Consider the following 25,789-nt stretch of genomic DNA (forward strand, 5'->3'; position numbering starts at 1 on the left):
GCTGAGGCACATGGAACAGGCTTGGCCAACACTCCCTCTTGCCCACTTTCGCACTGCCCTTGGCACCACTCGCTCAATGCCATGCTCACACGCCCTCCCTACTCAGACCTCCCCATCTCAGATGTACTCCAAGCTCCCCATCATCCCTGGTGGTTTCTTCTAACAGCTGGGCCACACCAACCCCTGCTTGGGCACGGTTCCTAAGTCTGGTTTCTGAGCCTTTTCTCCTCAAAGACAAGAACCAGGGCATCCTACGGCTTCCCCCCGAGTCTGTAAAAGGGGGGACTGTGAGAGTGTGAGAGCCCAACACGCCTTTGCTGTCCTAGACAAAACTTCCGGCATCCTTTTCTGGCATCAGATCCTTGCCTGCCATCTTCTGGTCCTGTGACTCAGTACTTTATAGGGTGAATCCCTGGGCTGCACGGTCCAGAGAGCTTCAGGAGTCAGGACTGGAGACAGGTGACTTTTTCAGAGACCACTATAATGGTCCCAGAGAAGGTAACAGTGCTCTGGGTGGATGAGTACCCGTCTAGGCAGACAAAGCCAGGAAATGCATTCCAGGCAGAGGAGATAACAAGTGCAAAGGAGTAGAGGAATAAAATGTGGCACAGCCGAGAAAGCAAATGGCTCAGCTCGGGAAGGCAGGCATTGGGCAGCAGGTAAATAAGACTGGAGGGCTGAGGACACTTGCCAGGACACAGGCCCCCAGGGTTAGACCCTGTCTGCCTTTGAACCCTGAGTAGGGGGCTCTGGAAGACTCCACAGGTGGCTGTCCTCTCCTTGACAGGAAGAACCTGGGAGACACACTTACCTGGGGGTCAGAAAGGGCTCAGGAAGGGCAGGAGGCAGTCTGCTGGGACCCGGAGGGGAGTCTTGGAACCCACAGACCCAGCCCTGCCCTGTGAAGGGGGAGTCACTGAGGAGATCCTAACCACCCCCAGGCCAGCCTTACGGCTGCTCAGAGCCAAAAGCACGGGCAACGGCCAGTGGGCAGCAGGCCAGGCCACTGGATGGTGCCGGGGGGCTGGCCACATGTGTTGGTGGATGTGGTGTGACCCCTAGCAGAGACTGGATGAACTCCACACAACCCCACCCCCGGCCACCTCTACCCCTCCCGCTCTCATCCTGAACCTCACAGAAGCCTTCTTGTTATTTTTAATACAGTTTGTTTTTAGAAAGGTGAGAGGGAAACCGGCAGTTCACCAGAGCAAAAGGGAGAAAAAATAAAGCTAAACACAGTGCTCCAAAGATCTGGTCCGGCTTCTGAAATTACACGTTCCCCTTTGGGACGCGGGCATAATTTGCTGCTCCAGTTCTGGGAGCACGTTGCCACCTTCACGGCGTCCCAGAGACTAGAAGTGGGGCAGCGGGCTCCAAATGAGCCCCAGCCGGGGAGCCGGGGGGCGGCCGGCCTCAGCACCGCCCCCCCCCCACAGTGTGGGGAATGGGCTTCACGCCTCCTGATGTCCTCTCCCTGCCAGCCTGCATTTCCCCAGTACCTGCCCTCCTCACGCGCATGCACACACACTCACACACGCAGTCCTACTGCCAAGCCCGTGCTCCCACTCCTTCGCCCACCACGAAAGCTCTCCTCTTCCCTCTGCTGTTCTGACCCCACTGGCCTTTGAGGCCAGCCACCCCCCAAGAAGCCTTCCTGATCACTTAGCCCATTCTGACCCACACAGGCCAAGAGAGTCCCTGATCTTTGCCCCTGGCTGGTAAAGCATCTCCTGTAAGATCAGCGACACACCTCTCATCTCTCCCAACCAGGGTGAAAATTTCAAGGTGTTCTCCTCTTTATCTCTCTTCACCATGCATATGGTCCCCACCCCCAGACATTCTCCTTCTCTGGAGACTTACAGGAGAGCCTCCCTACCCAGGGTGGGCTCGCAGAATGATAGGCAAGAGTCACTCGTGACCAGGTGACTCCAGGGGCATCTCAGTGCCTGCACAGTGGGAGATGGGCAGGGTGGGCAGGGGCACCGCCTCTACCCTGAGCTTCCGGACCCTCAGTAGGAGATGGGGGGGAGTAAGCTCTGCGTGTGTCCTGCACACTCTTTCTCTCCACCGCTTCATAATCAGAACATGAAGAACCAGCTCAATGAAGATGCAGATTAGTAAACAGAGACCCCAACTTTATTTTAAAGAGAGAAATGGAGTCTGACTAGGGGTCAGAAAGAGAAGCCCAGGAGGGGGGTGGAGGAAAAGACAGAGAAGGGTATGTTGGTAGCAGCTCATTCCGATTGTGTCCTTGGTTGGAGGTGATGCCTATTTGTCATAATTATCCTACATCTTCCAAATTTTATATAATTAACATGTATTTATAGCCAGAGAAAAATTAATATATCCTTTTTTAGAGCAGAGCATTAAATGGAATGAAATAAGCTCTGTGCCCCCTCTTTGAGGATATACCCAGGCCTGCCCTCAGAATGTTAAAAGTCAAGGCCATGATTCCTACACCACCACCTACTGAGTCTAGACACACCCTTGGGAGCTTGCCCACACACCTGCCCCCCAGCTCCCCCACCTCTCACACACACTCTGTACACGCATACACGCCACCCCACCCCCAGGCTACGGGTCTAAAATCTACACAAAGGAGAGCCGCACAGACCAAGAATAAACTGTGGAGTTAATTCATGTCAGCCTATCTCCTCCAGGCCCTGATCACCAGAAAAGAGTTCAAGAGGCCAGGCACCCACTCCCATGGGGTCTCCTCACCCCAACATGGCTGCCTACCTAGAAGCCCAACAAGGCTGAGTGGACAGATCTGCTTATACATGCATTTTGGACCATCTCTAGAATTAGCTGCTCCTGAGAGAAACCAAACATTTCTAGAAACCTGAAAAACTCTCTGCCGTGTCAGCCCAATGACAACATTGGCAAAGAGTCTGAGATGACATTTCTAATGTGTGGCAGACTCCTCCCAGGAACTGAGCCAGTGATGGTAGGAAGTTCATCAGCAGAGAGGAAGTACCACTGAGGAAGGAGACAGGAGGGACTAAGACCAAAGCCAGATCTGGCAAGAGCATGTTTGAGGCTAGGGAGGAGTCCTCAGCTGGGTCTGCAGCCAGGACCTAGTGAGCTCAGCAGGGGGGACCACATCACCATGAGCATGAAACAGGCTGCTGAGAAACACCGGGTGGACAAACAGGAGGCAGGCAAAATCCAGATTCTGCCAGACTTCCCGTCCCTCCAGTCTCCAGAGGGCAGGGACTTCTACTTTAGCTGGGGGAGGGGAGAAGGGCTATGAGCCCAGCCAGAATTATCTGGCAAACCATTTGGAACTGCTGCCCATTGCCTCTGGGATCTGCCTCAGAATGCCTGGTCCTCCCAAGTGCTAAGTGGTGTGCAGGAGAGACAGAGGGAGCAAAAGATTTCCTGACCAACCAAATATGATCGCTGGATCTCAGAGGAAAACACAATACAAAATTGGTTTTCCCCAAGCTCCCCATCAGACACCATCAGGCCAGGGCTTCCCGGAGACCAGCCCTGGGCTCCCTGCTGGCCTCGGGGTTCCTTGGGAGAAGGGCTCCGTCTCCTCAATCAGACAGGGAGCTCCATGAGGGCAGGGTCCAAGCCTCCTCCATCAGAGCAGGCAGATCTCACTTCCTCCTTCTCCTGGCCCACCTCCGAGGCCCTGTGAGCCCAGGCCCTCCACATGTGGCCACACCACCAGGAGCCCAGATCCCAGCTCCTCACCCTTTGGGCTGGCCAGCAGCTCTAGCCCGAGTGGCCATGTGCTCCCACAAAGAGCGCAGACCCTGCACTGGCTCAGACCCCAGCCCCGGTTCACTCATGTCAGCGCCGGGAGGGTGTCCAGACCGGGCCTCCTCACCGTCTGCCTCTGGCTGTGCTTGTAGCCAGCAGGACTCAAAATAGTACCCCCACACACACACCCTCCATCTGAGTCTGTAGACATTTTGAGGGCAGCACACACAGAGAACGGAAATCCTGCTGGGCAAGCCCTGCACTTCCCTTCATAGACTCAGACAGCCCACTGAGGGGGTGGGAAACAGGAGCCAGGATTGGGCAGACTGGAGTTTGGGGCTAATTATCTGCCTAATTCAGCTACAAACACCCACCCAGGCCAGAAGGCACTAGTATTGAACATAGCTGAATCCTGGGTAGGACCATCCAGAATCTCCACTTGGATTTTCCCAGTCTAGAGAAGCTCCTTCTTAGACCCATACAGAGAGTAGGCAGGTCATCCATCCATCCATCTGTCCATCCATCCATCCATCCATCCATCATCCACCCATCTGTCCACCACCCACACATCCATCCGTCCAGATAGACTTCACTGAACACCTCCTTTAAACCAGTCCTCTGTTGGGCATTGAGGACACAAAAGGAATGCACCCAGTGACTGTCCTGAGCCTGGTCTGGGGAAGGTGGCTGACATTTGCAGAGACATTCAGGACCTAAAGCAAGGGCAGTGATCAAGATATAGACAGGACTTGCAGAAGAAGGGAGGGAGCCAGGGACAAATCCCGGAAGGAGGTGACCACAGCTAAGCCGAGTCTTAAAGAATGACCAGGAATAGACCAGAAGGTGTCCCCAGCAAAAAAGATGGTGGACAGAACCTCAGAGAGTCACAGAGGTGGGAGAGACGAAGAGCATGGGGCTTCTGAGGACTCTTAGCATCAGAGAAACTACAGAGCAAGCCTCTTGTCTCAGCAGCAGCTAGGCCCACACCAGAGATGTTCCCTTGGAAGTGGCACAAAGGTGAAAGATGCACAAGCAAAAAAGAAGCTGAAGTCAGTCTTAAATGTTAGAGGGAAGCCCTGTAAACACATCTCCAGGACAGCTTTGAGGATCCCGAGCCCAACTTAGCACCCCAGTGTGTTCTCTTGCTCCCGAGGCCGGTATTTGTTTGGTGGTTTAAAGAAAACAGAACCTCCTGAAGTGGGACACCATCCCTGGGTCAATAAAGAGGCCAAGAGCCTAAGGACACACGCATTGTCTACACTGGCTGGAGGCTCTGCCTCTGGGCAGCAGGGAAGCTCTGGGAGCCCCAGGTGCCAAGGGTGTGACCAGTGACCGGCATCATACAAAGCCGAGAGGAGGGTGACAACCTAGAAGAGACAGCAGGTCGAGGCTGGTGCTCACTGTGAGGCCATCTCCACCGAGGGAGGGCCTGGGTGATCTTGGCCCTACAGGAACTAGAGCAGCCTAGGGCCCAAGGTGGGGACAGTGCTCCCTGCTCACTAAGAGATGTCACAGACCCCCTGCCATGCTTTTCGGCATTGGAGTCTGGGTCAGCAGCTGGCCTTCAGTTGCCGAGTACATAGCAAAGGGATGCCTCTTATCTGTCTGCAGGGTTGGGTTCCCTTGGAATAAGATCCCCCTCCTGCCCCTCACCCTTTCTTTTCCTGGAGGCGGAGGGAATGTGGCAAGAGGGACTATTGGCTTGGATACAGATCTCTCCTTTCAGCTGCTTCCAAGGTACCCCCACACATGAGCCTATAGATGAATCTACCCCTAAGCAGGGTTCTGGCTGGGGTAAGGCAACGGGGCTAGAGCACCCCCAAGACCGCCTGCTCACTCTCTCCCCTGTCTTCCTTCTCTCTTGTTTGCAGCCCCCACCATGATTTCCTGAGTAATTGTCAGGGGGAGTCTTCAACACGGCCCCCTAAGCAGAGGGCCCTTTTTTTTTTTCACATGCTTTGGGGAACATGATTGGGTCTTGCACAGGAGACCACACACAGCCTTCCCCCAACCCCTCCACCCCACTCGTGACCAGATTGAAAGCTCCCATCCGGGTCCCTCCACCTAGACGGTATCCAGCCCCCAGGGTACGAGGGAGATGTCTCATAGAGGCCCTGGGGTGAGGAAGGGAAGGGAGGAGGGGTGGGAGAGACGGGGAAGCGGGAGGGGCAGCCAAGGCCAGCGGAGCCCGAGTCTCTCGCAGGGACCCGGTGCTCGTCTTACCTGCACGGGGATGAGGGGTTCCTTGTCATCGATGTCAATGAGCACATCTTCCCCAGGACTGAGTAAACTCACATCATCTGTAGGGAAGAGCGGTATCTCGCCCCGTCTCCAGCCACAAGACTCAGCAAGGATACCGAGACAAGAGGCCCTCGGCCTTGCACACTTCTCAGTCTGTGCCCTTCTCTTCCCACCTCCTTCTTCCCTCTCCGTCTGTCTCTCCCATCTTTTTCTCATATTCCCTGTCTCCCCAGTTCTCTCTCTCCCTACTCATCCCATGGAATCCCTGCCTTTCTCTCTCTCTCAGCTCTTCCCCCACATCCTCCCACAGCAGCCCTGGCTTCTCAGTAGCCCCAAGCGGGGTGATGCCCTGAGGAAGGCAAGATTCCCGCCCTCCTGGTCCTGGTCAGTTGAGCAGAAACCACTTCTCGCTCAGGTTCTGGTAAGAGGAAGCCTTCCGGGCACATTTCACCTGGGAAGCCCCAGCTGCCTCAGCCCCTCTGCCCTGGCCCTCTCCCTCAACAGCCCCACCCCCTACCTGGGCCGCCCTGTGGGGACGGACTCTCCTCGGAGTACAGGTCACACATGAATCTCTCCAGGGAGCGGATGGTACACTGGCCCACCACGGGCCGACGGCCAAACTGGCGGTTATCAATGACCTTGATCACGATGGGGGGACAGTAGAGCTCCTCCCTGGGCAGCATCTGGGCAGAGTGGGAGGGGAGCTCTGGGCAGTGGCCTGAACCCATCTCTGGGAGGCTTCGGGGTGGGGGGGCTCTCCTTCACAGAACAAGTTCAAGGAGCGAAGAATGACTATAAACCTACACATAATCCCCAAAAGCCATAAATCCAAAGTGGTGGTTGGCTGAACCCCGGCGCTGGCCGGGGGAGGAGAAGACACACACCTTTTCAGTCTGCCTCTCGAATACTGTATGCAGAGGCTGACTTTTCCCCCCACAGCTTTACCTTCCAAACATATCCAGCTCAGCCTGAAGCTAAAACAAGTCTACTTTCCCTGAACCCTCACTGGTTGGGGAGGGGAAGAAGGGAAAAGTTGGCCCAGGTCTCAACATTTCTTGCAGACAGTGCCCCCCAAGCGGATACTCAAGAGTTGGCTTACAGACCAGATTCTTCTCCTCCCAACCCCAGCCCCAAAAGCACTTTGAACACAACTTGAAATAATTTATATGCTCTCCTTCGGTGGCGGCTTTGGCTCAGCCAAGAGGAGGCTCCTGTTGACAGCCACTGGGCCTGGAATTTCTATAGCGCTTTCATCTTGCAAACCATTTTCCTTTCCTCAGACTTGCCTTACTCCGGCCACTAGGCCCAGGCAGCCCAGGGAGCTGCAGAGGGCTGGGGGCCTGTGGGCCCTGGGGGTGAGCCCACAGCGAGGCTGGAGGAGGACCCAGTCAGGGAAGGTTTGGAGGAACTGAAGAAGGTCAGAGCCCTGGCGGGCCCCTGGGGAAAGCTCCAGGGGGCTGAGAACTGCCCTGGTAGGGAAGGGTGGGTCCTTGGGACTTCTGTGCACCAGGTATCTGGGTAGGAAGGAGCAAGCTGACCCCATTTGTGCTGCTCACAGGTTTCCACTCTTCCACAGACAAATGAGGTGGGAAAGATGCCATGACCTAGACAGGATCCCACAGGGAGCTGCCCGGAGCCCTGAGGACATTCTAGGCACAGAGAGCCTGGAAGGGGACAGCAGGGAGGTCAGGCTTACCACTTCCATGAAAAGGGTGCAGATGTCGAAGTTGGGGTTCTTCCGGAGGTTCTTGATGACACAGGACTGCACTGTCTGGCCCCCGCATTCCACCACGAGGCTGGGGGAGGAGATGCTGGCCAGCTGGTAACTCTTCATGTTCCGCAGGCCCCACGCCAGGATCTAGGGACACAGAGTGAGGCAAGGGGCTGGGAAGGCCCCAGGCCCCAGGCCCCAGGAAAAGCCGGGGCCAGGAACGGGAAGGGCCAGGCCGCCTCCCCACCGCCCCCCACCCCACCCCAGAGCCAGGCTCACCTCTATGGCAGTACGCTGGAGAACCGGCTTGATGTTCTGGGGAACCATGTAGATGTTGGCCTCCCTCTGAGGCGGTGGGTAGGGCAGGTCTGTGTCCTCCGACTGCAGGGGCGTGACAGGCAGGACAGAGACAACGGTGGCAGGAAGACCAAGGCAGAGAGATGAAAAAGTTGGGGCAGAAAGAAGGACATGCGTGGAGAGAAGGAAACAGAGAGGCAAAGGCACACAAGTGGGCAGGCAGGCAAAAATGAGAAAACGAAGTCAGTTTCTGCCAGGCACCATCTTGTCCAGCATCACCATCTGAGCACCTTGGCCTGGGACTCAGGTCACCTTGTTTCACATGAACCCCTCCTCCAAATACAGGCTCTCAGGCACCAATGAGCTGCTCAGGGTCTCCCCATCCCCCTCCCCCACACAGACACATACACACACTGCCCACTTGCATCCTACCATGCCCACTCCAGCCCCGCTTGGTCCCAGAGAAGACCACGTACCCTCCCCAGCCTGGTTCTCCTGCCTCCAAGTTCAGACCCTCCCGACCTACCATCCACCCTGGTGCCCCATCTCCATCCCCTACACCACGCCCAGGCACCTGCCAGCCCCAAACCCCCACCTCTCACATCTGTCCACCATGAAGACAGAACACCTGCTCTGTGAGCCAGAAAGAAAATGTACAAATAGGAGAAGAGGATGTAAGTGCCCATCGTCCGTAGGCACTAAAGGGAGCTGCTGGGGAGGCTCCTTCACCACCACACACCAAAGATGAGAGCAGCGTGTATCAACTGCCTACTGAGGGTCTGCCAGAAAGACCGGGGCAAGAACCTCCAGCTATCACGAGGAAACATGCAGGGAAGCAGCTGGAGCAAGGCAGGCAGGTGCCGCTGTGGCTCAAGCAACTACCAAGTCTCACAGTGGTTAGGAGCACAGGCTCCACTCCACCAGCTGCTGAGTTAGGTAAGTTATTTCATCTCCTGGTGGCTCAGTTTTTTCACCTATAAAATGGTTATTCAAAGTTGCCAACCTCTCAAGATTAGTGTGTGGCTTGAAGAAGTTGACACTAACACTCAGAAGAATGCCTGGTTCAACAAGAATGCCTGCCACAACAGCTCTACTAGCCCACGTGGCACCTTTATGGCAATTAAAGAAAGACGTCCCTTCCTGAAGACTCTTTACTTCCACGTCAGAAAATCATCATATTTTACCATTTTCTTAGAATAAGACACTTTACTGCCACCTACTGGAAAATTGTTCTAATAAAAACAAATACATGATGTCTGCTCTGGTAATTGCTTCTTCCCCTTAGACACAGAGCCCTTGTGCAGTGCACAACCCACACATCCATACAAGCAGGCCCTGACACTCGGGAAATGTTGACTGTAAATAAAAGGGCTGTGCTGGATACTTTACAGAGCTTGCCTCGTGTAATCTCATTTAATAAACAATGGAATCAGTGGATTAATTCTCCAACGGACTTGCTTTGGGCTCCTTCTCAAAGGATGGTGCATCCATGTACAAATGCTCTGACGTAGATGGCGGGAGCAGCTGGAGCACTGACACACATTGGCTTCCTCCTGCCTCCATGAATCACTTCACAATCAAACCCAGCTGTCACTCTTGCCCAGCGACACACTGATGACACCACACTTCCCTGACCTGCAGCGGTAAGAAGCTCATTTCTAGAATCAGACAGACCTCAGTTCTAGTTCCAGCCCTGCTGCTTTCTAGCTGTTTGACCTTGGGCAAATTACTCAACGTCTGTGACTCATTACCCTCATATGAAGATCCAGGATAACAATACCCTCACGAGCCCGCTCCAACAGTCAGTGAGAGAACAAACAGAAAGGGTCTGGCACCCAGGAGCTGCTTTAGGAAACTGTAGCAACAGCAGGGATGACCTGATTGCTGTCGGTCCCATTGCTTTTACCATTAGCGTCGTTGCTCTCCCAAGGTGACTTGAGGAGAACCCAGCCACCAGAAGCATCTCTCAGAACAACACTGGCTTTGTAATTAACGATTCCCCGTGTCCCGCGGGCATAAAGCAAAGGAATTGCTAATCTACCTCCACACCTTCAATGCAGGTGACGTGGGATTGGAAGCTGCTGCATTTTCAGACTGGCTGGGAGACAGGTGCTGTCAGGAGGAGGGGCCATGTGCCGAGCTGCCCCAGGGCACAACTCCAGGGGGCGCTGTGCACATCACAGTTCCCCTAAGCAGTGGCCTGGAGAGTGGAGGCAGGGCTCTTTAAAAGAAGGGTTTTGCTTGAAGTTCATGGTCTGTTCGTGGCCTGCTTAAGGCTGATGCCCAGCCCATGGTGGGGGGGGGGTGCAGGCCAGGGCCAAACATCCAAGACCAAAAGGAGCACAAAGAAGGGATCAGAGAGGCAGAAAGATCAAACCTTTCTCACATGCTTATACCGTTCTCCTGAACCACCAGGAAAACTCATTACTATGGTTCGCCCACCCAGAACATTTCTCTCCAGGCCCCCAAACTCTGGGCCACGTCCCTTTGATTCCTGTTTCTCCCTCATTTCCACGTTCCATCTTTCCTCCCGGCTTTGTTGAGCTCCATGGTGATGATGTTCCTCTCTACAGGCTGAGGACCAGGCTCCCCATTTTCAGGAACCTGTTTATGAGGAGGACAGAAACAAGAACCTCGAGAAGGCTAGGCTCCAGTACCGTTTGGAGGAGGCCCTGGAGGAAGAAGGCAGGTGCACACAGCTGTGGAACGCCAGGCCCGGCGGAAGCAGGAGGAAGAAACAAGCAGAGACAGTGGTTAGAGGTATGTCCGCCGGCAGCTTCCTTGGCACGGCGTGAGGCCACCATTCTCATCCCAAAGCCATCTCTGTCCACCTCACTGTCCCCAGGGGTCCAGGCACACCTTTGCTCCCTGCCATTTGTCACCAGGATCCCTGCCTCTGCAGCCCACCCCCACCCCCCACCTGGCCTTCGAGCTGCCACCACAGCCCTCCGCCCCCCTCCCCGCTGTGCCCACTGCACTGCCCATCCAGCCCCACGGAGTTATCGCTGCCTCTCTTGTTCCCCAACCCTGTCCCGTCCCGTCCCGTCCTCCCCAATTCTTCACACTATCTGCTGGATCATTTCCTTCCCCATTTAAAGATGGTCTCTTGGATCCATCCCCGCCCTGCTCTCTGTGTCTTCCAGCAGCCTCCCTCCGCCTTCCCTCTCTCCCTAAAAAGGTCTGCCTCTATCCACTGCCTCTCTTTCACTTCCTCAAGGCCCTCTGCCCAATGCACTCAGCTCTGCCCCCAGCACCCCTGCCCCGGAAACTTCTCTGTCCAAAGTCAACAACAACCTGCTTGTAGCTCAGCCCAAAGGCCACTGGCAGGCTCGCACCTCTCCCACTCCCTCAGCAGCCTCCTGCCAACTGACCTCTGCCTCCTTCCTCAAACCATCCCTCTGGTTCCTCTCCGCTGCCCTTTCCCCCTCTCCACCCTCTGCTGGCTAAGTATCCTCCTCTGCCCAGCCCTCTCCTGGGCTTTCTGCCTCCAGGCATCTCCCCTAAGCCCCAGACCCACATTGCCAACCTCTTACTGCTCAGTTCACCCATGTGCCCTACTGGCCTCTAACACTGAACTGGTCCAAAACTGGATTCTCTAAGTTTCCCCTCAAAACCTGCTCTCTCCCAATGTCATCTCAGAAACCAGCCCCATCATCCACCTTGACAATCAAGCCAAAAAGCCCCACGCCACCCCTGGCTCTCCTCCCCCTCATCACCGTGTCCAGTGGACCACCTGGCCTTCATGATTCTGTCTCCTAAACTTCTCGCATGCCCATCCACCTGTCTCCTTCCCTCGGTTCACGCCCTCACCCTCTCTCACCTGGATTCACCAGCATCCCCCTAAGTGGTCTCCTTGCATCTGGTTTTGCAAATCCCTTCCCAAGAGCCAATGCATGCTGTATTCTGCAGCCAAGGGGGAACTTTCTAGAATGTCATTCTGTTTAAAACCCATCAAACATTCCACAGCCACTCAGGATGAAGTCCAAACTCCTTAACATGGCCTCCAAGGCCCCTCATCTTCTAGTTCCTTCTGACTTCTCTGGTCTTGCCTCTCACTAGATAACCCTCCCTTCCGGGGTCCCAGATAAGTAATGAGCCACCTCCCCACACGCGCTCAACACTGGCCCTTCTGAACACTAGCAGGTTGCAGGAGGCAGCACCCTCTCTTTACCTTTGAGGCTTGGAGTGGCTGGTCCCTCTGTCTGAAATCCTCTTCTGCCCACTTCATCTGGCTACCTCCCACTCAGACTTCAGATCTCCATTAAAATCTTCCCTGGGGTCTTGAGCTTAAGCTAAGCACCCCCCTGGCTTCTACAGCAAGTGGACTCACTCCCACTGAAGGACACGCCACCCCGTACCCTCTGTGCGTGTTAAACCAGCAACTCTGTAGGCAGGGACCATAGCTAAAATCTCTGTCCAATAACTACAGGATGATGAATGGGTAATCGAGGGGAGGGAGAGATGGTGATGGGATGAATGGGTGGGTGGATGGTTGAATGAAGAACCGACGCCAGCGTCCCCTCCCCTCCTTCCCAGCACTCCTGTCTGTGCCAGCCTGCTCCATGCCTGCTCATTGCTCCCTCGGTCTGAATGGTCCTCCCGTACACCTTCCGGAATCTAACACATCTCTCAGTGCCTCCTTCAAGCTCTCCATCTTCCAGAAAATCTCCCAACCACCCCAGAAACTTCTTACTGCCCTATTCTCTGGTTTCTTTGACCTCTAAGTGACCCTGTGGCCCCGTTTCCCAAGGGCCTGACTGGTCTCGGACACCTCACTGGGAGAGTACTATGGCCCTGGCCAGATGGCCGGCTCCTGAGCTGCTCAACTTCTGGTCCAGCCAACCTGAGGGGCTCAACACCCCCTTCCAGGCCAGTGATTCTTGGTGGGGGTGGGCTGCAGCCTATCAGCACTGCCAGGCAGGGGGGAGGTATAGACCTGAAGTGTCACCAGGACATCCTAATTCACTGTCCTATGTGAGGCGAGGACTCTGAGGACCACAGACCTCAAAGGCAGCCATACAATATAAGTCTAATTAGATGAAGCCACGCTTGACCGATGCCTCCCTTGCTCGCCCTCCCCACCCACCCTGAGTGCAAGGCAGACGTGGGGCTGCTCCACTGATGGGTCCTACAGGTGGGCAGGGCGTTTACTGAACTGCCTCCAATCAAGAGGACAAGGGGCCCAAGGATAGATGAGGCTCTCTCCCCCAGCAGAGAGAAATCTACCCTTATGCCCCCTTCAGTCTTATCTGTCCAGCAGGCCAGCTCAGTACAGAGAGCCGAGGACAAGCCATGAGGGAGACTTCCTCCCCTAGGTCCCAGGGCCACCACACCAGACAGATGTTCATTCCCAGGGCAGGGCTGGGGGAAGGGTTGAGCTCCCCCAGCCACCTAAGTAGTCCTGTTACCAGTAGCCCCACAGACCCCCACCTCCCCCAGCAGGGTACAATCAGAGGACCCTCTGGACCTTCAGATCCTGGCTCCTCGAGGAGCTGCAGGCGGGGGCAGCCAGGCGTGCTGGGAGGGCTCCATTGTCTGCCTGCCCCACCCAGCTCGTTAGGAACAACATGTTGCTCTAATTACACTTCCCAGGAAAAACAGTGTTTTAAATTAAGGCCTTGGGGGAGGGAAAGGGGGATGGGGGGACCACTGGGTTTATTTTCCTGATTGCAAAACACCAAAATTTTCCTTCTAGTGGATCTGGGGGTGCGGGAGAGTACCTTGTGTACACCTCAGACTAAGAGCCATACCCTGGATTTGGAAGGGGATAGAGTGACATCTGGTTGGCCCCCTGAGCCCTCCGCAAAAACAGCCGTGGAGCTGCAGTCCCTTCCGCCAGGGCAACCCCTGCCTGCCCTGCAGCAAGACAGAAGCAGCAGAACCGAGGGTAATGCCCCGAACCACGCCCCCTTCAATGGTCAGGTCTGCAAGCCCCAGCTCCTGCCTACAGCGTCCCCAGGTCCCCAGGTGGGATCTCCTTCTGCACATGCTCCACATCTTCAGGGGCCCCCAGTTGTTAAGGAAACAGCCATTGCTCCTTCTGCTGCCCTTGTGGGTGTGGGTGTGGGTGTGTGGGTGTGTGCGTGTGCACGCATGTGTGTGTGTTCTTGCGCGTGTGCACACTCGCACACACTCACACGTGCATGTGCACACTCTCCAGTTTCTCAGGAAATCTAAAATTGCAATTTCTTTGAACTCCTTCCCCTTGGCAGCACGGACCGCCTTTGTTCTCCAGACAAAAAGGAAAAGAAACGAGACGGAGGGCTCAGAAGAGGCGGGGAGAAGGAGGGAGAGAAGGAGCCGGAGGCCAAGAAGCAAACCGAGGAAGAGGGAAACAGGAAGGGAGAGCGGAAGAGGAGAAGGAGAACAAGGCTCAGGAAGGGGGGAGATTCTTCCTCTACCCTGACAGAAAGACAGGCTGGGCAGCTGGGGAAGGAAGTCCTCCCCTCATCCATGCTCTCGGAAAGGACCCAGGTCTCCCAGACGTCACCAAAGCCTCAAAGACACAAGGCAAGAGTCCCGATTCCCCCCACCGGAGCTCCCAGAGAGGACTGCCCAGACGGGCATAAAGCCTGGGGGGAGGGGAAATCATGTCACCCAACAAACTGGTCCCAGCCCAAGACACTGCCACCTAGTGCCCCCCCCCCCCCCGCAGCCCCTTCTGCCATTCCCGCCTTCAGATGCTAGCTCAGTGTCACCTCTTCCGGGAAGCCATCCCCACGGTCCTCCATCCGCTCTGGGAGCCATCAGCACAGCACGGGCAGATGTTATTCCCGGACACTCTGTCTCCCACACAGGCATGGGATACACTGGCCAGAGGCACTCCCCACCAGAAAGGCCACCCCTAAACCATCCTGCAGAGTCACAGAAGCCTCTTACCTGCCCCTAGCACTCCCACCCACACCCGCCAGCGGCCACACAGCTTCCTAACAAACCCATCTGCCCTGTCTGCTCCCAGACTTTTGAAGGCTCCCGTGGCCAGCGGCCCAGAATCGAAGCTGCCAGCGTGCCTTCTCACAGCCCTCAGGGAGAGCTTGTGCACTCTTCACAGGAACCGGGCTGGGAGCCTGGAGGGGGGCCAAGCGGGGGCGGGGGGAGATACGAGGCAGGAGCTTGGCCACAGCAAAGACGGAAGACTCCTGCTAAGGCCTCGGGCTTCCTGCAGGCCCCACAGGGCAGCTGGACTGACCTGTCCCTGGGGATTCTGGAAACGACATAGGACCCCGGCCTCGGCATGAGGCTTAGCCTTCAAGTACACGGAAAGTGGCCCAGCCATGGAGCCCCAGGTCTGGGTTCGGGGCCCCTGAGAATGAAGGGGTCCACAAGATCATCTTCTGGGGTCATTCCCTAGACCGGCTGTTACTCCATTCATTCCTGCTGGGCCTCGGACGCTTTGAACCTGCTGACTCAGCCCCGCCCCGTGCCCAGCAGACCCCCAAGAAGTGCTCTCCTCTGGCCCTGCAGACCCATACCCCACCTCAGTTTGTGGCTTGGCTGGCTCTGCAGCAGGACACTTGGCCCTCTACGGGGTCTGGCCCCAAAGCGGCAAATTTTGATTTGCTTCCTGACAATGAGACCACAGCCAGATCCCTGCTCTCGGAATCTGAACCTTCACTGCTACATATTACAAATCCAGTTATTAAGGACTTTAACTTTTTTTAATAACTCATCCCTAGGCTGGGTCTTCTTCAGAGCAGGCTGTGGGTTTTGGCCACAAAGTGCTCTCAATCAAGAGAAAGGGCTCCGCGCTGCTTCCCTGGACAGGACTCTGCTCCCCTTTCCAAATCGGCAGTCTTTCGCAACTGTGGCCAGAAGCAGGAGGCTGCCTGTCAGGCGCAATTATGGCCAGCTCACTTGGCGGACCCCACCTCGGTCTGGGAGCAAAAGGAAGTGAGGTAAGGGGCGCGGGGCCTGCGGATCCCACATCCTGACCCTGCACTTCAAGTCCAAATTGCACTGAAAATGTCAAATGGTGTCCACTCCCAGCCTGGGGATTCCCTGATGGCAGGAAGTGGCTGCCCTTTTCCCAACCCATCTGACCAGGGTTCTCCTTCCTGTCTCCCTGCCCAGGCCTCAGCCCCTGCTCCCTTCTGAGGACCTGCTCAGAGATGTGCAGAAGGCCATAGGGGAACGTGCTCCTCATCCCTCATGGCAAAGGATATAGCCTTACTTCCTCTGGAAGCAAACCCTAATCTTCTTCCAGAACCTAGGAATCCCCAACCCCACCGGCCCCTAAAGCAGCCAGGCCCTAAACTGGTGCTTGGCCCCCTCAGCCAAAGGCACGTTCCCCATATTCCTACAACAGTGTCTGGCTAATGCTACCTTCACCAGAAAGCCTTCCTTGACTACTCTGGCCCCTTAAGAACATTTTATTCTTGAAAACACACCACCTGGTACTCAGCCAGACGAGGCTCTATTTCTGCCAGGAGGTCTGGGTGAATCCAGCCTCCAACAGGGCAGCAAGCCGTCTGGGGCCAGAATCACGCCAGGATATACCCCAGGCAGCCCTGGGTCTGCACAGAGTGTGGGGAATGAAATCCAGTCAGGTCCCTAAATGGCAGATGCCCATTGGGGCACCAGGAATCCAGATGGCTCTGGGGCACTTGCCCAGAGGCGGGCCTTCTCCTTCCCTCTGTCCCTGCCCACGCATCCCCAGCCACAGGTCACAGCTACAAGGGTTCAGCTCACCTCGTCCAGGATTCCCGATGTATCCTGCACCTAGGGCGCACCATGGGATGTTCCATGTCCAGGAGATCGGCGGGGGCGGGGGGGGGGGGGTAAAAGTTTAGCATTAGTGACAAGGAGCACTAGGCTGGGGCAGAGATCAGCACACCAAATGTCACCCTCAGAGAAGCCAACAGAAACCGCCTCCCATCAAGGGTCAGGGCGAGGTGCTTCCAGCCAGGCCTTCCACATGGCTCCTGAGAAGGAACGTATGATGGGGTGTCGATGCGGAGGCTGGTGGGAGAGGCCAAAGCATAAACCTAGAGCCCAGGCGTCTCTGGAGGGGACGGGAGAAAGGGAAGTGACAGGTGGTGGGAAGGGTCCTAGACCCTGCACAGCAGCCCCAGGAAGCAGCCAGGCCTGAACCCCCACCCCCGCCCAAGCTGCTGTTTCTGCTGGAGCACATGGACCCGGGAAGGGCAAGGAGAAACAACCCGGATCCCCAGAGGCTGGCAGGCCCGAGAGCAGGAGCTTGGACTGGACAGGAGAGAGAGGGGGAGACAAGCCAGGGCTGGGAGCGGGGGAGAAGCAGAGGGTGGAGTGGGGGGCCGGGAGCAAAGGAGGGCCTCTGGAAATTGTGCAGGCTGCCTCGTAAGGGGGAAGGCATCCAAACACAGCCTGAATGACCACTTCAAGCTGCAGCTGAGCCTGACGGAGAAGGGTACTTCCTGAATCAAATTAGCAGGGGTGCCAGGAAAGGGTCTGCATTTTCTACCCCCACGAGAAGAAAGGGGAACAGGGAGCAGGGAATGAAGTCCCCACCACTAGCAGAGGGAGGAAAACCAGGTCACGGTGGAAACCAGGAAATGGAGAAGAACTTGGGGACTGAGCATGCCTCCGAGACCCTGGAGGGCTCATGCATACCCGGGGGGGGGGGGGCTGCCTGGTGCCCTCAGGGTGAGCTTCATTTGGTTTGAAGTGGGGCCCAAGACGCAGCATTTCCTACCACACGCCAGCAGTTTTCAGTCCCAGCTGCACCTTAAAATCCCCGGGGCAGCATCGAAGGCCACCAGGGCCTGGGTCACTCCCCAAAGAGGTGGTATTTTGTTTGGTCTGTGGTGCAGCCTGAGCACTAGTGATTTCTCAAGCTGCCCAAGGGATTCTAATAGGCCACCCTGCTGAGGGACGCTGGTCTGGGCGGCCATGATGTCATTTCATTCTGAGAGCCTGTGATTCTTGGACTTCTCAGGGAAGAAGGGCAGGAAAGGCCAGAGCTGCACAGGGACCCCAGCCCCTGTTCACTCTGCCCCATGGTCCTTCCTCTGCTTGAAGGCAGGATGGTGATGGTGTATGCCTGATCACCCTTCCTAGTCCGGGGTAGGGTGGGGGTGCTGCAAGCCAGGAGGACGGCAATCAGTTAAAGAAGAAAAGGTAAGAGAAAGACTTACCTCAAAACCAGGAATATGGTGAATGGCCGGCTAGGGTGCAGAAAAAAGAGAGCTTCGGTCAGGTGCCTGTCACCCAAAGCCCCAGCATCCCTGCTTTCTGCCCTGGCCAGGCAAACACATTTCCCACCATAAAATGACACTCATGGAATGCATCAGTGATCAGACAGTGCAGGGGTTTGCAGACTCTATTCCCTGGAGGCCTAGGGACTCTTCAGAGGAAACTGGAGGTGGTGGGCGACTGCAAAGGGAAGCCGAGTTGGTGGTATGTGATGCCCCACTCCAGACACCTCACCCGGAGTAGCCCCATTTCTATCTGGCCTACCTATGGAGGTTCACACCACAGTAAGAGCAAGTTTGGAGAGATGGCTGTAAACCCAAATGCCCTATTTCAGAGCAGGGAAGTGGCTGGCCCTGGGTCACGCAGCTAGGCCATGGCAGAGGCAGGACTAGAACAGAGGTCCTGCCTGTACCTGTCCGTGGAGATGCCCCTACCACACTTAAGCGCCCCCAAACCAGATCACAGAGGTCTGACTTCCAGAAACCACTTCAAGTTATGACCCAGGGAAAAATATAGCCAATGACCAGAAGGATTCAGGCATTCTAGCACAGTCCAGATTCCAACACTCTCCTTAATAGCGAGAGCGTGTTATGATTTGGGGTTCAGAAAAGATGGGCAAAGCCAACCCTCAGCAGGAGGCCTGACAGTGGGTAGCTGTTCAGTGTTCCCCACTGACTGCAGGCCCCCAGTCAGGGAAGAAGGATATATTGCAGTCCCCTCTCCTCCACTGGGGCATCCCCTCCCTGTGCCCCCCATTTTCCCCCCACTATGGATGTACTCCCTGCCTAGGCCTCCTGGATCTGGATATGAACCAGCCTCACCTTCTCTCTCTGGATGAGCTCAAAAGAGGCCAGCAGCTCGCCTGCCGGCTGACTGCCCCTAATCAGCGGGAACCAGGCCAGCCGGGGTATCCGTTCCAGACTGGGCTGACATATGCAGCGTCCCATAAACTCATCTGCACCCTAGACCGGGCATGGAGAAAGAAGAGTCAGCATCTCCTGGTCCAGGGCTCCGGGTGGCCTCAGAGTAATCACCAGAACTATATCTGGCCATCTGAACTAGAAAGGGACTCAGGAGTCAGGGCAGCCCCCTGGGGCAGAATGCTGCACTCTGCACCCCCCCCTTAGAAGAATGTGGGGACAACATGCAAGTGACCTCCGACCACCATTGCTAGATTTGAATTCCCATCGTGGTCAAAAATCCCTCTGTATGTCTAACTAGCCTTCACCTTGATTGAATTTAATCAGGCTCTGAGCTTCTTTGAGACCACAGTGATAGCCCCCTAGCATTTCCCTAAACCCCCTCAGCACAGGAGGTGTTTGAGGTTTCCAAGGGTTTTGCATCTCCTTTAAATCCCCCAACTTTCTAGCTGGGGAAACTGTGATCACTCATCAAATTCAATGAGTCTTGTTAAAATGATGTTTTGATTTTATCATTCCTCTGCTCAGGCACCTTCCATGGCTCCCACTCCCTGGAGGATAGAGCCCACATCTCCTCTGGCATGGAAGTCCCCTCCCTGGCGCCCGCTGGCCTCTCCTGCCCTGCTTCATTCTCTCCACACAGCCCCTACTCCGGTCGGCTGGCCTCTGCTGCCCTCTCAGTCCCTGGCCCTCACATGGGCCACTTCCCCCAGCCGCCCTGCCCTCTGCCCATCTCTGCCATCCCCCACAGCCCTGCCCAAGTGTGGCCCTCTGGCATGGGCCCCGTGACCTCACTGGCCTGCGACTCCAGCCTTGTGATTAGCTTCCCCAAGGGGGCAGCGGCAGGACCGGGGTCTCGGCCAGATGGTGCTGCAGGCCTTCCAAGCCCCTGTGCGTTACCCAAGGCCCTCATCTGGAGAGACCTGGGCAGAACTGGAAGGGACCAGTGTCTGCGTCACGCCACTGCTGGGGATGTCCCCAAGGGCCACTCCACAGTGGCCAGCAGCTCCTGTATGAATGCCTACACAGCAGGTGAGAGTCCAGCATCAACCACTCAGTGTGGACAGCAGAATGGTGCTGGGAGAGGTCCCGGACGCCCCTCTGGCCCGGGTGTTGCCCCATTAGTTGCGGGTCATGGAGAGGTGGTGGGGAAGGGAGCCTGGGCAGCCAGGCCAGCAGGAGGAGCTCAAAGCAATGGGTGTTTGCCAATAGGTACAGAGTCATCTGACTAGGTTAACAATGCACACCGCCTCTGCTCTCCCCCAGGACCCTGGAGCTCAACAACTCAGAAGAAGCCATGGCTCTTCTCCCTCTGGGATCCCTCTTAGACCCTGGCCTGCTGGAGAGAGATAGGGTCAGAGCAACACTTGCAAAAGAGGAGGTGGGATGCTCCTGGAAGAAAGACGGTGTGCTTGCCAGCCTCCTGCCCCCAACCCCCAGTATTAGCACTTGCACCTGCTCCCCTGCCTAGTCCCCTGGCCCAGCACATTCTAGTCCTCCTGCCTCCCTCTTCTTCCTGCCCCAAATGTGCCAGGCCCTGTGCTCTTCCCCAGACAGTCCCAAATAGACTCTTGCTGCAAGTACTCATACCCCTCCCAGAGCCAAGGGAGGAGCTCTTAGGTGGGCCTCTCCGGCTCAGGCCTGCCATTGCCCACCGCCAGCTGGCCCCCTCCACCTGGTGGGACACCCTAAATAGCATCACTTTGCCCTACCCCCTAGTTACCACACCTTCCCAGAGCACCTGCCACCCAGCCATGGCAACTCTTTCTGGAAACATCTTCCAAACCCTGCTCCTCCCCTTTTATCCACTGCCACCCCACCCAACCCAGGCCGGGCCGCTCTGCCAAACATCTGTCAGCCAACCCAGTCTCTCCCTTCTCTCTTCTTTTCAAAATGTTGCTCGATCCCCTACTCCCCTTCTCCCCTGGCCTTGTACCCCTTTCTCCTCCTTCCCAGCCTGCCCTCGGCTCTCCTCAGTCTCCCCCTGCCCCATGCTGTGCTGGAACACCCCTCTGCCTGGCCCTAACACCCCAATCATGTTTCCTTCAGGGCCTGGGTCTTCCCCACAGTCTTCCCCCAAGTGCCAGCCCCGGGCTATCTCTCCCTCCTGGCCATCTTCTAGAGCTGTGCTGTCCAGTACCTGAGGCCATTCACATATAAAATTTAATTAATCAAGACTAAAAATGGGGCACCTGGGTGGCTCAGATGGTTAAGCGTCTGCCTTCGGCTCAGGTCATGATCCCAGGGTCCTGGGATCGAGTCCCGCATCGGGCTCCCCCCTAGGCGGGGAGCCTGCTTCTACCTCTGCCTCTGTCTCTCTCTCTCTCTGACTCTCATGAATAAATAAATAAAAAAAAAAACATTAAAAAAAAAAGACTAAAAATGAAAATGGAGTTTCTTGGTTGCACCAGCCACTTTTCAGCTGCTCGACGGCCACCTGTGGTGGGTGGCTCCCATTCTGAACAGCACAGCAACGGAGCTTGGCTGGCACGACTGGAGGTTCTGCTGGACAGCTCTGGACGAGGGCCCTGCCTGTGCAGCCAGAGGGGTCTCTGCTCGGCGGGGCCTTTTCGGCTCCCATCTGCACGGGGAATGCCAAGTGCCAGCCACTCCGCCCAGCACATGAGCGCTCGATCACTGTGGATTTGATGCAGCTCTCAGATGGGGAGAGAGGGCTCCTGGCCTGGGGTCTCAGAAGCAAGTTAGAGGCAGAGAAACCCTGACCCACAGCTCCATCCCCTCTCCCTGCCGCAAGCACAGCACATGTGTGAGCAATCCCTTTTTAATTGCTCTAGAATAGTTTTAAAGGCTCCGTAGCCTGTGGGGTCAGGGGAGAGGCCAGGCCCTCCCCGTGGGGCTCCCCCCAACCCGCCACGCCCCGGCTCTTGGAGGGCATGGGCCGCCAGGGGCCGAGGGAGGAAGGCAGGCTGACTCACGTAGGTGTCATGGTCATACAGCTCCACCACAATGCTGGGCGGATGCTCGGCGATGCTGGCTGGCTCCCCGAAGATCTCAATCTCATAGAAGATGAGCGTCTGGTCCCAGGTGGGGTTCAGAGTGTTCTTCACCACCACCGTCTTCTGGCTCTGGTGCAGGAAGGACACTATGGCATAGGGGTCTGGGGGGGCAGGACACAGCAGAGACCATGAGAGTTGTCTGCTCAGGAGTCATGTGGGCCACAGAGCTGGAGCAGAGCCGTGGCTCCTGCTCTGGAGCAACAATCTACAGGTTGGAGCCCGTTTCCCCAGTGCCCCCCTCCCACCCAGCCCCAGCCCTCTCTAAGGCCAGCTGGTGGGCCACAGTGGAGAAATGGAGCCGAGGCCCCGGAGAGTGGGCCCAGAGATCCAAAGATCTCCAAAGAACTGAGGCCCAGGAGAGCAGGCTCTGGGCTACTTCCTGGGCTGGCCACTGGGGGCCAGGTCCTGCTAGACGAAGTGGGTGCCCAGATGGTGCGTTCATTCATTCACCCAGCAAGCATTAATTGAGTGCTTTCTGCATGCCAGGCCAAGAGCTAGGTGCTAGGGGCTGAGAATACAATTGGAGCAACACCCTAGTCCGTACAAGCAACCATAAAACTACAATTGTGATCAGTGCTTTGAAGAGTGACTAAGTCGCAGTGGCATGTGAGAGGGGGGTCTATCTTCCTTGAGGAAGGGCGAGTACAGCAGAGGTGCTGTGCGCTCAGACTGGGATGCCTGGGCCTGCCTTTCAGCAAGCCCACACCGGCAGCCACAGGGACAACAAACAGCCCGGAGGGAGCAGGACCAGTTCTGAGGCCTCTCCAGGGATTCTGGTGGAAATGGTGGTGCTCGGATGGTCGAGGGCACCAGAGGGAAGCCCACGGACTCCAGACTGTTCAGCAGTGGGTCATGTGACAGGATCCCCAAGATCCCCACAGCTCCCTGCTGCCCCAAACCGTTGTGCAGCCTGCCTGCCCCAGCCACGCCTGGGGGGAGGGGGGGAGCCCACCCACTAGTCATTCCCCCCACCTGCTCCCAAAGGGAAGTTAGTGTCACTAGAGGAGATTCGAGGGCCGTGGCTCTCAAATGTGAGCATGCAGCAGAATCACCTGGAAGGCTTACCCAGACTGCGGGGCCCCACCCCCAGAGACGTGTTCATCAGGTCTGGGGTGGGGCCTGAGAATTTGCATTTCTAACAAGTTCCCAGACGGCACGGGAGCTGTCCTCCAGGGCCACACTTGGGGAACCAGTGCAGGAGAAAGGCCTATGGAACTGAGTGCATGTAATCTGGGACAGGGGCAAAGGGCTTAGAGGAGGGGCTCTTCTAACTTTGCCAAGAGGATATCAGAGTGGGGGCAGGGTCCAGTTTGCTGCCATTTTGTAAGACTCACAGTGCCAGATGCTAAAGGACAAGCAAGTCCGGAGATGCAGGAAGCTGGCGGCTGGATGCTGGATGTCTGGGAGGGCTGAGCCCAACTGCCCTCACACATGCCCTCCACCTTTGGCCTCCGCTCCAGCCTGCAGCACCCTGCCTCCTCAAGCCTCTCAGTTTAGCCCCAGCTGTGCCCTAACCCCCATTGGACCCTAGACCCTAGACCCTCAGCGCTAGAGGTCCGGTGCTAGGATGTCCAACTGTAATCCTGGGACTGGGATGGGGAGACAGCACTTCCTCACAAAGGGAGGGGAGCGGGATGGTTCTTTGGCCTAAAGGAGACCAAATAGCACACTATGGCCATTGTACAGGAGGTGACGGAGAGTGACCCTAGAAGAGGCAGGAAGGTTGGGGAGGATTCCCATCAAGAGATGGGGTGAGTAGGGTCCAAGATTCTGATTGTTGGCCAATGGCTAATTTTAAGGGTGGGGGAGATCTAAGCTAGGAGGCAGATGCTATGGGCACTCAATGGCTGAATAATGTTGGGTTTGGCTAACAGGAGGTAGCCACCAGCATGGAACCAGCCTTCGGGCACAAAAGCCACAGTACAGTCAATCCTGGAGGGCTTCCTGAAGGAATCCGATTTGGAACCTGACTCGGGGGGTAGGAAGAGGGCAATGCAAGGCCCTTGACAGGGAAAGGGGCAGAGGAGACATGCCCACCCGTCTTGCCACCCCCACCTGGTGGAAACCTCCCTGACACGGGGCTCCCCCTTCCATTTACCAGCCCTGGTAGGGCTGGCCCCAAGCACTTCCCCTCTTGCCCCTGGCAGGGCCCAACGGCGTCTGTGCATTTAATGAAACTGTCTGGCTGTGATACCATCAGCTCCAAGCTCGGCAGAGAACCTCTCCCTGGTTCCAGTAAGGGAAAGAGGGCGCGTTCCGATAAATAAAACCATATTAGAGAGCCGGCGAAAAAGCCCCTTTTGTTCCAACCCCCCATGCTTCCCAACGCTTTATTTTTATAAGCGCAAGGGCCCCAGACCGAGCGCGTTTACACAAAGATCACAATTGCACATTGTAGCGGCCGCGCACGCTGTATTGGTGTTGGCAGCACCCCCCACGCTGCCCCCACCCCAAGCCGACTCCTTCCAGCAGCCCCAGCAGCCCAAGCAATGAGCTCAGCGCTGGGGGAACGGGGAGGGGGTGGCTTTCAAACAAAAATCACCCAGACCCACACACGCGCCCCGCCCGCCCATGGGAGGAAAAAACACACAACAAAGGCATTGTAAAGAGCAGGCCTGGAGGCCTGGGGCCTCAGACACTGGGCTACTGTGTGCTGGGGCCCGGCTTCTCCCCCCACAGGGCCCAGCCCCTCCAAAAAAAAAAGAAACAAGGGGGGCGGGGGTGTTGCTGAAGCAAGGTGGTCAGATGAGGGAAAGCCAGACAAATGCACAGACACATCCCTCTTCCAGGAAAGCCACAAGGAGGGAGAAGCCGATCCCAAGGAGAGGTGGAGGGGAAGGTAAGGGGCTGGTTCTTCTCTGTCCACTCCAGCCTAGCACTCTTCCCAGGGCCACTCTCATAGAAGAGGGGCAGCACTGGCCTTTGAGCCTCACCCACCAAGCCACACAGAGCTGAAGTGGAAAGTGGCTGGACTGGAGCTCTCTGAGGACCATTAGCGGCCCTAGGCAGCTCCAGCTGTGAACACACATGGTTCTATGGGATGCCATCACCTCAAGAGGCCCCAGGCAGGTGGTTCTTTTGCTGGACCTAGAGCCCTGCACCTGAGCTGTGCTGCTCAGACCTTCCTAGAGCCTTCCCAGATCTTAACAATACACTAAGCCCTCCTCCTAGGCCCTCCCACCTTCTCAGCTCAGACCACCGGGATAGGAGACAGGGCAGGTAGCATCATCCCACTCATCAGAAGAAAGAGCTGTGCCCCATGAAGACAAAGTTACTAGCCCATGCTCACATGTGACCAGGGCTAGACCCCCCCTGACTCCCAGTCTAGTGCTCCTTCCACCATGCCATGCTCTTTGGGAAAGAACCCTTAAGAGAGAGGGGAGTAGTGCAAATGAAAACTATAATATAGCAATTTTTCCTATTAAAGTAAGAAAAATTGTTTGGAATTATAAAACCCAGTGTTGGCAAATATTTGATGAAATAGGTACTCTCCTTTATTGTTGGAAGCAATTCAGGAAAGCAACTGGGCAGTATGCCCTAAAAAAACATAAAAATGTTTATACCTTGCTTCCTGTATTCCTGGGAATCATCCAAATTAGCCAAAAAGCTATATGTGCAGAGATGTTCACTCCAGCATTATTTGTAATCCAGCATTCATTCACTCTGTAATTACTGACTGACCAGCACGTGATGGGTAATCACAGCACTAGGGATATGAAAAT

The 25,789-nt window shown here is 56.2% G+C and overlaps 1 protein-coding gene across 18 annotated transcripts in view; it reads right to left on the reverse strand.

Moving 5' to 3' along the window:
• DYSF (dysferlin) overlaps positions 1–25,789 on the reverse strand; it is a 206,020-nt gene that overhangs the window by 56,840 nt on the left and 123,391 nt on the right. For 15 of the 18 annotated variants that reach the window (XM_027621378.2, XM_027621374.2, XM_027621376.2 and 12 more), the window contains 8 exons: positions 21,987–22,168; positions 18,952–19,092; positions 18,073–18,102; positions 16,649–16,678; positions 7,943–8,044; positions 7,649–7,810; positions 6,470–6,635; positions 5,935–6,011 (listed from right to left, as the gene is read on the reverse strand). In XM_027621378.2, coding sequence (XP_027477179.2) covers positions 5,935–6,011; positions 6,470–6,635; positions 7,649–7,810; positions 7,943–8,044; positions 16,649–16,678; positions 18,073–18,102; positions 18,952–19,092; positions 21,987–22,168 — 890 coding nt within the window. Of the gene's footprint in view, positions 1–5,934; positions 6,012–6,469; positions 6,636–7,648; positions 7,811–7,942; positions 8,045–10,617; positions 10,660–16,648; positions 16,679–18,072; positions 18,103–18,951; positions 19,093–21,986; positions 22,169–25,789 lie in introns of all 18 variants that reach the window. The other 3 variants (XM_027621360.2, XM_027621363.2, XM_027621361.2) reach the window with 1 other exon arrangement.

Source organism: Zalophus californianus, chromosome 8, assembly GCF_009762305.2.
Source record: "Zalophus californianus isolate mZalCal1 chromosome 8, mZalCal1.pri.v2, whole genome shotgun sequence".
Classification (NCBI taxonomy): Eukaryota; Metazoa; Chordata; class Mammalia; order Carnivora; family Otariidae; genus Zalophus; species Zalophus californianus.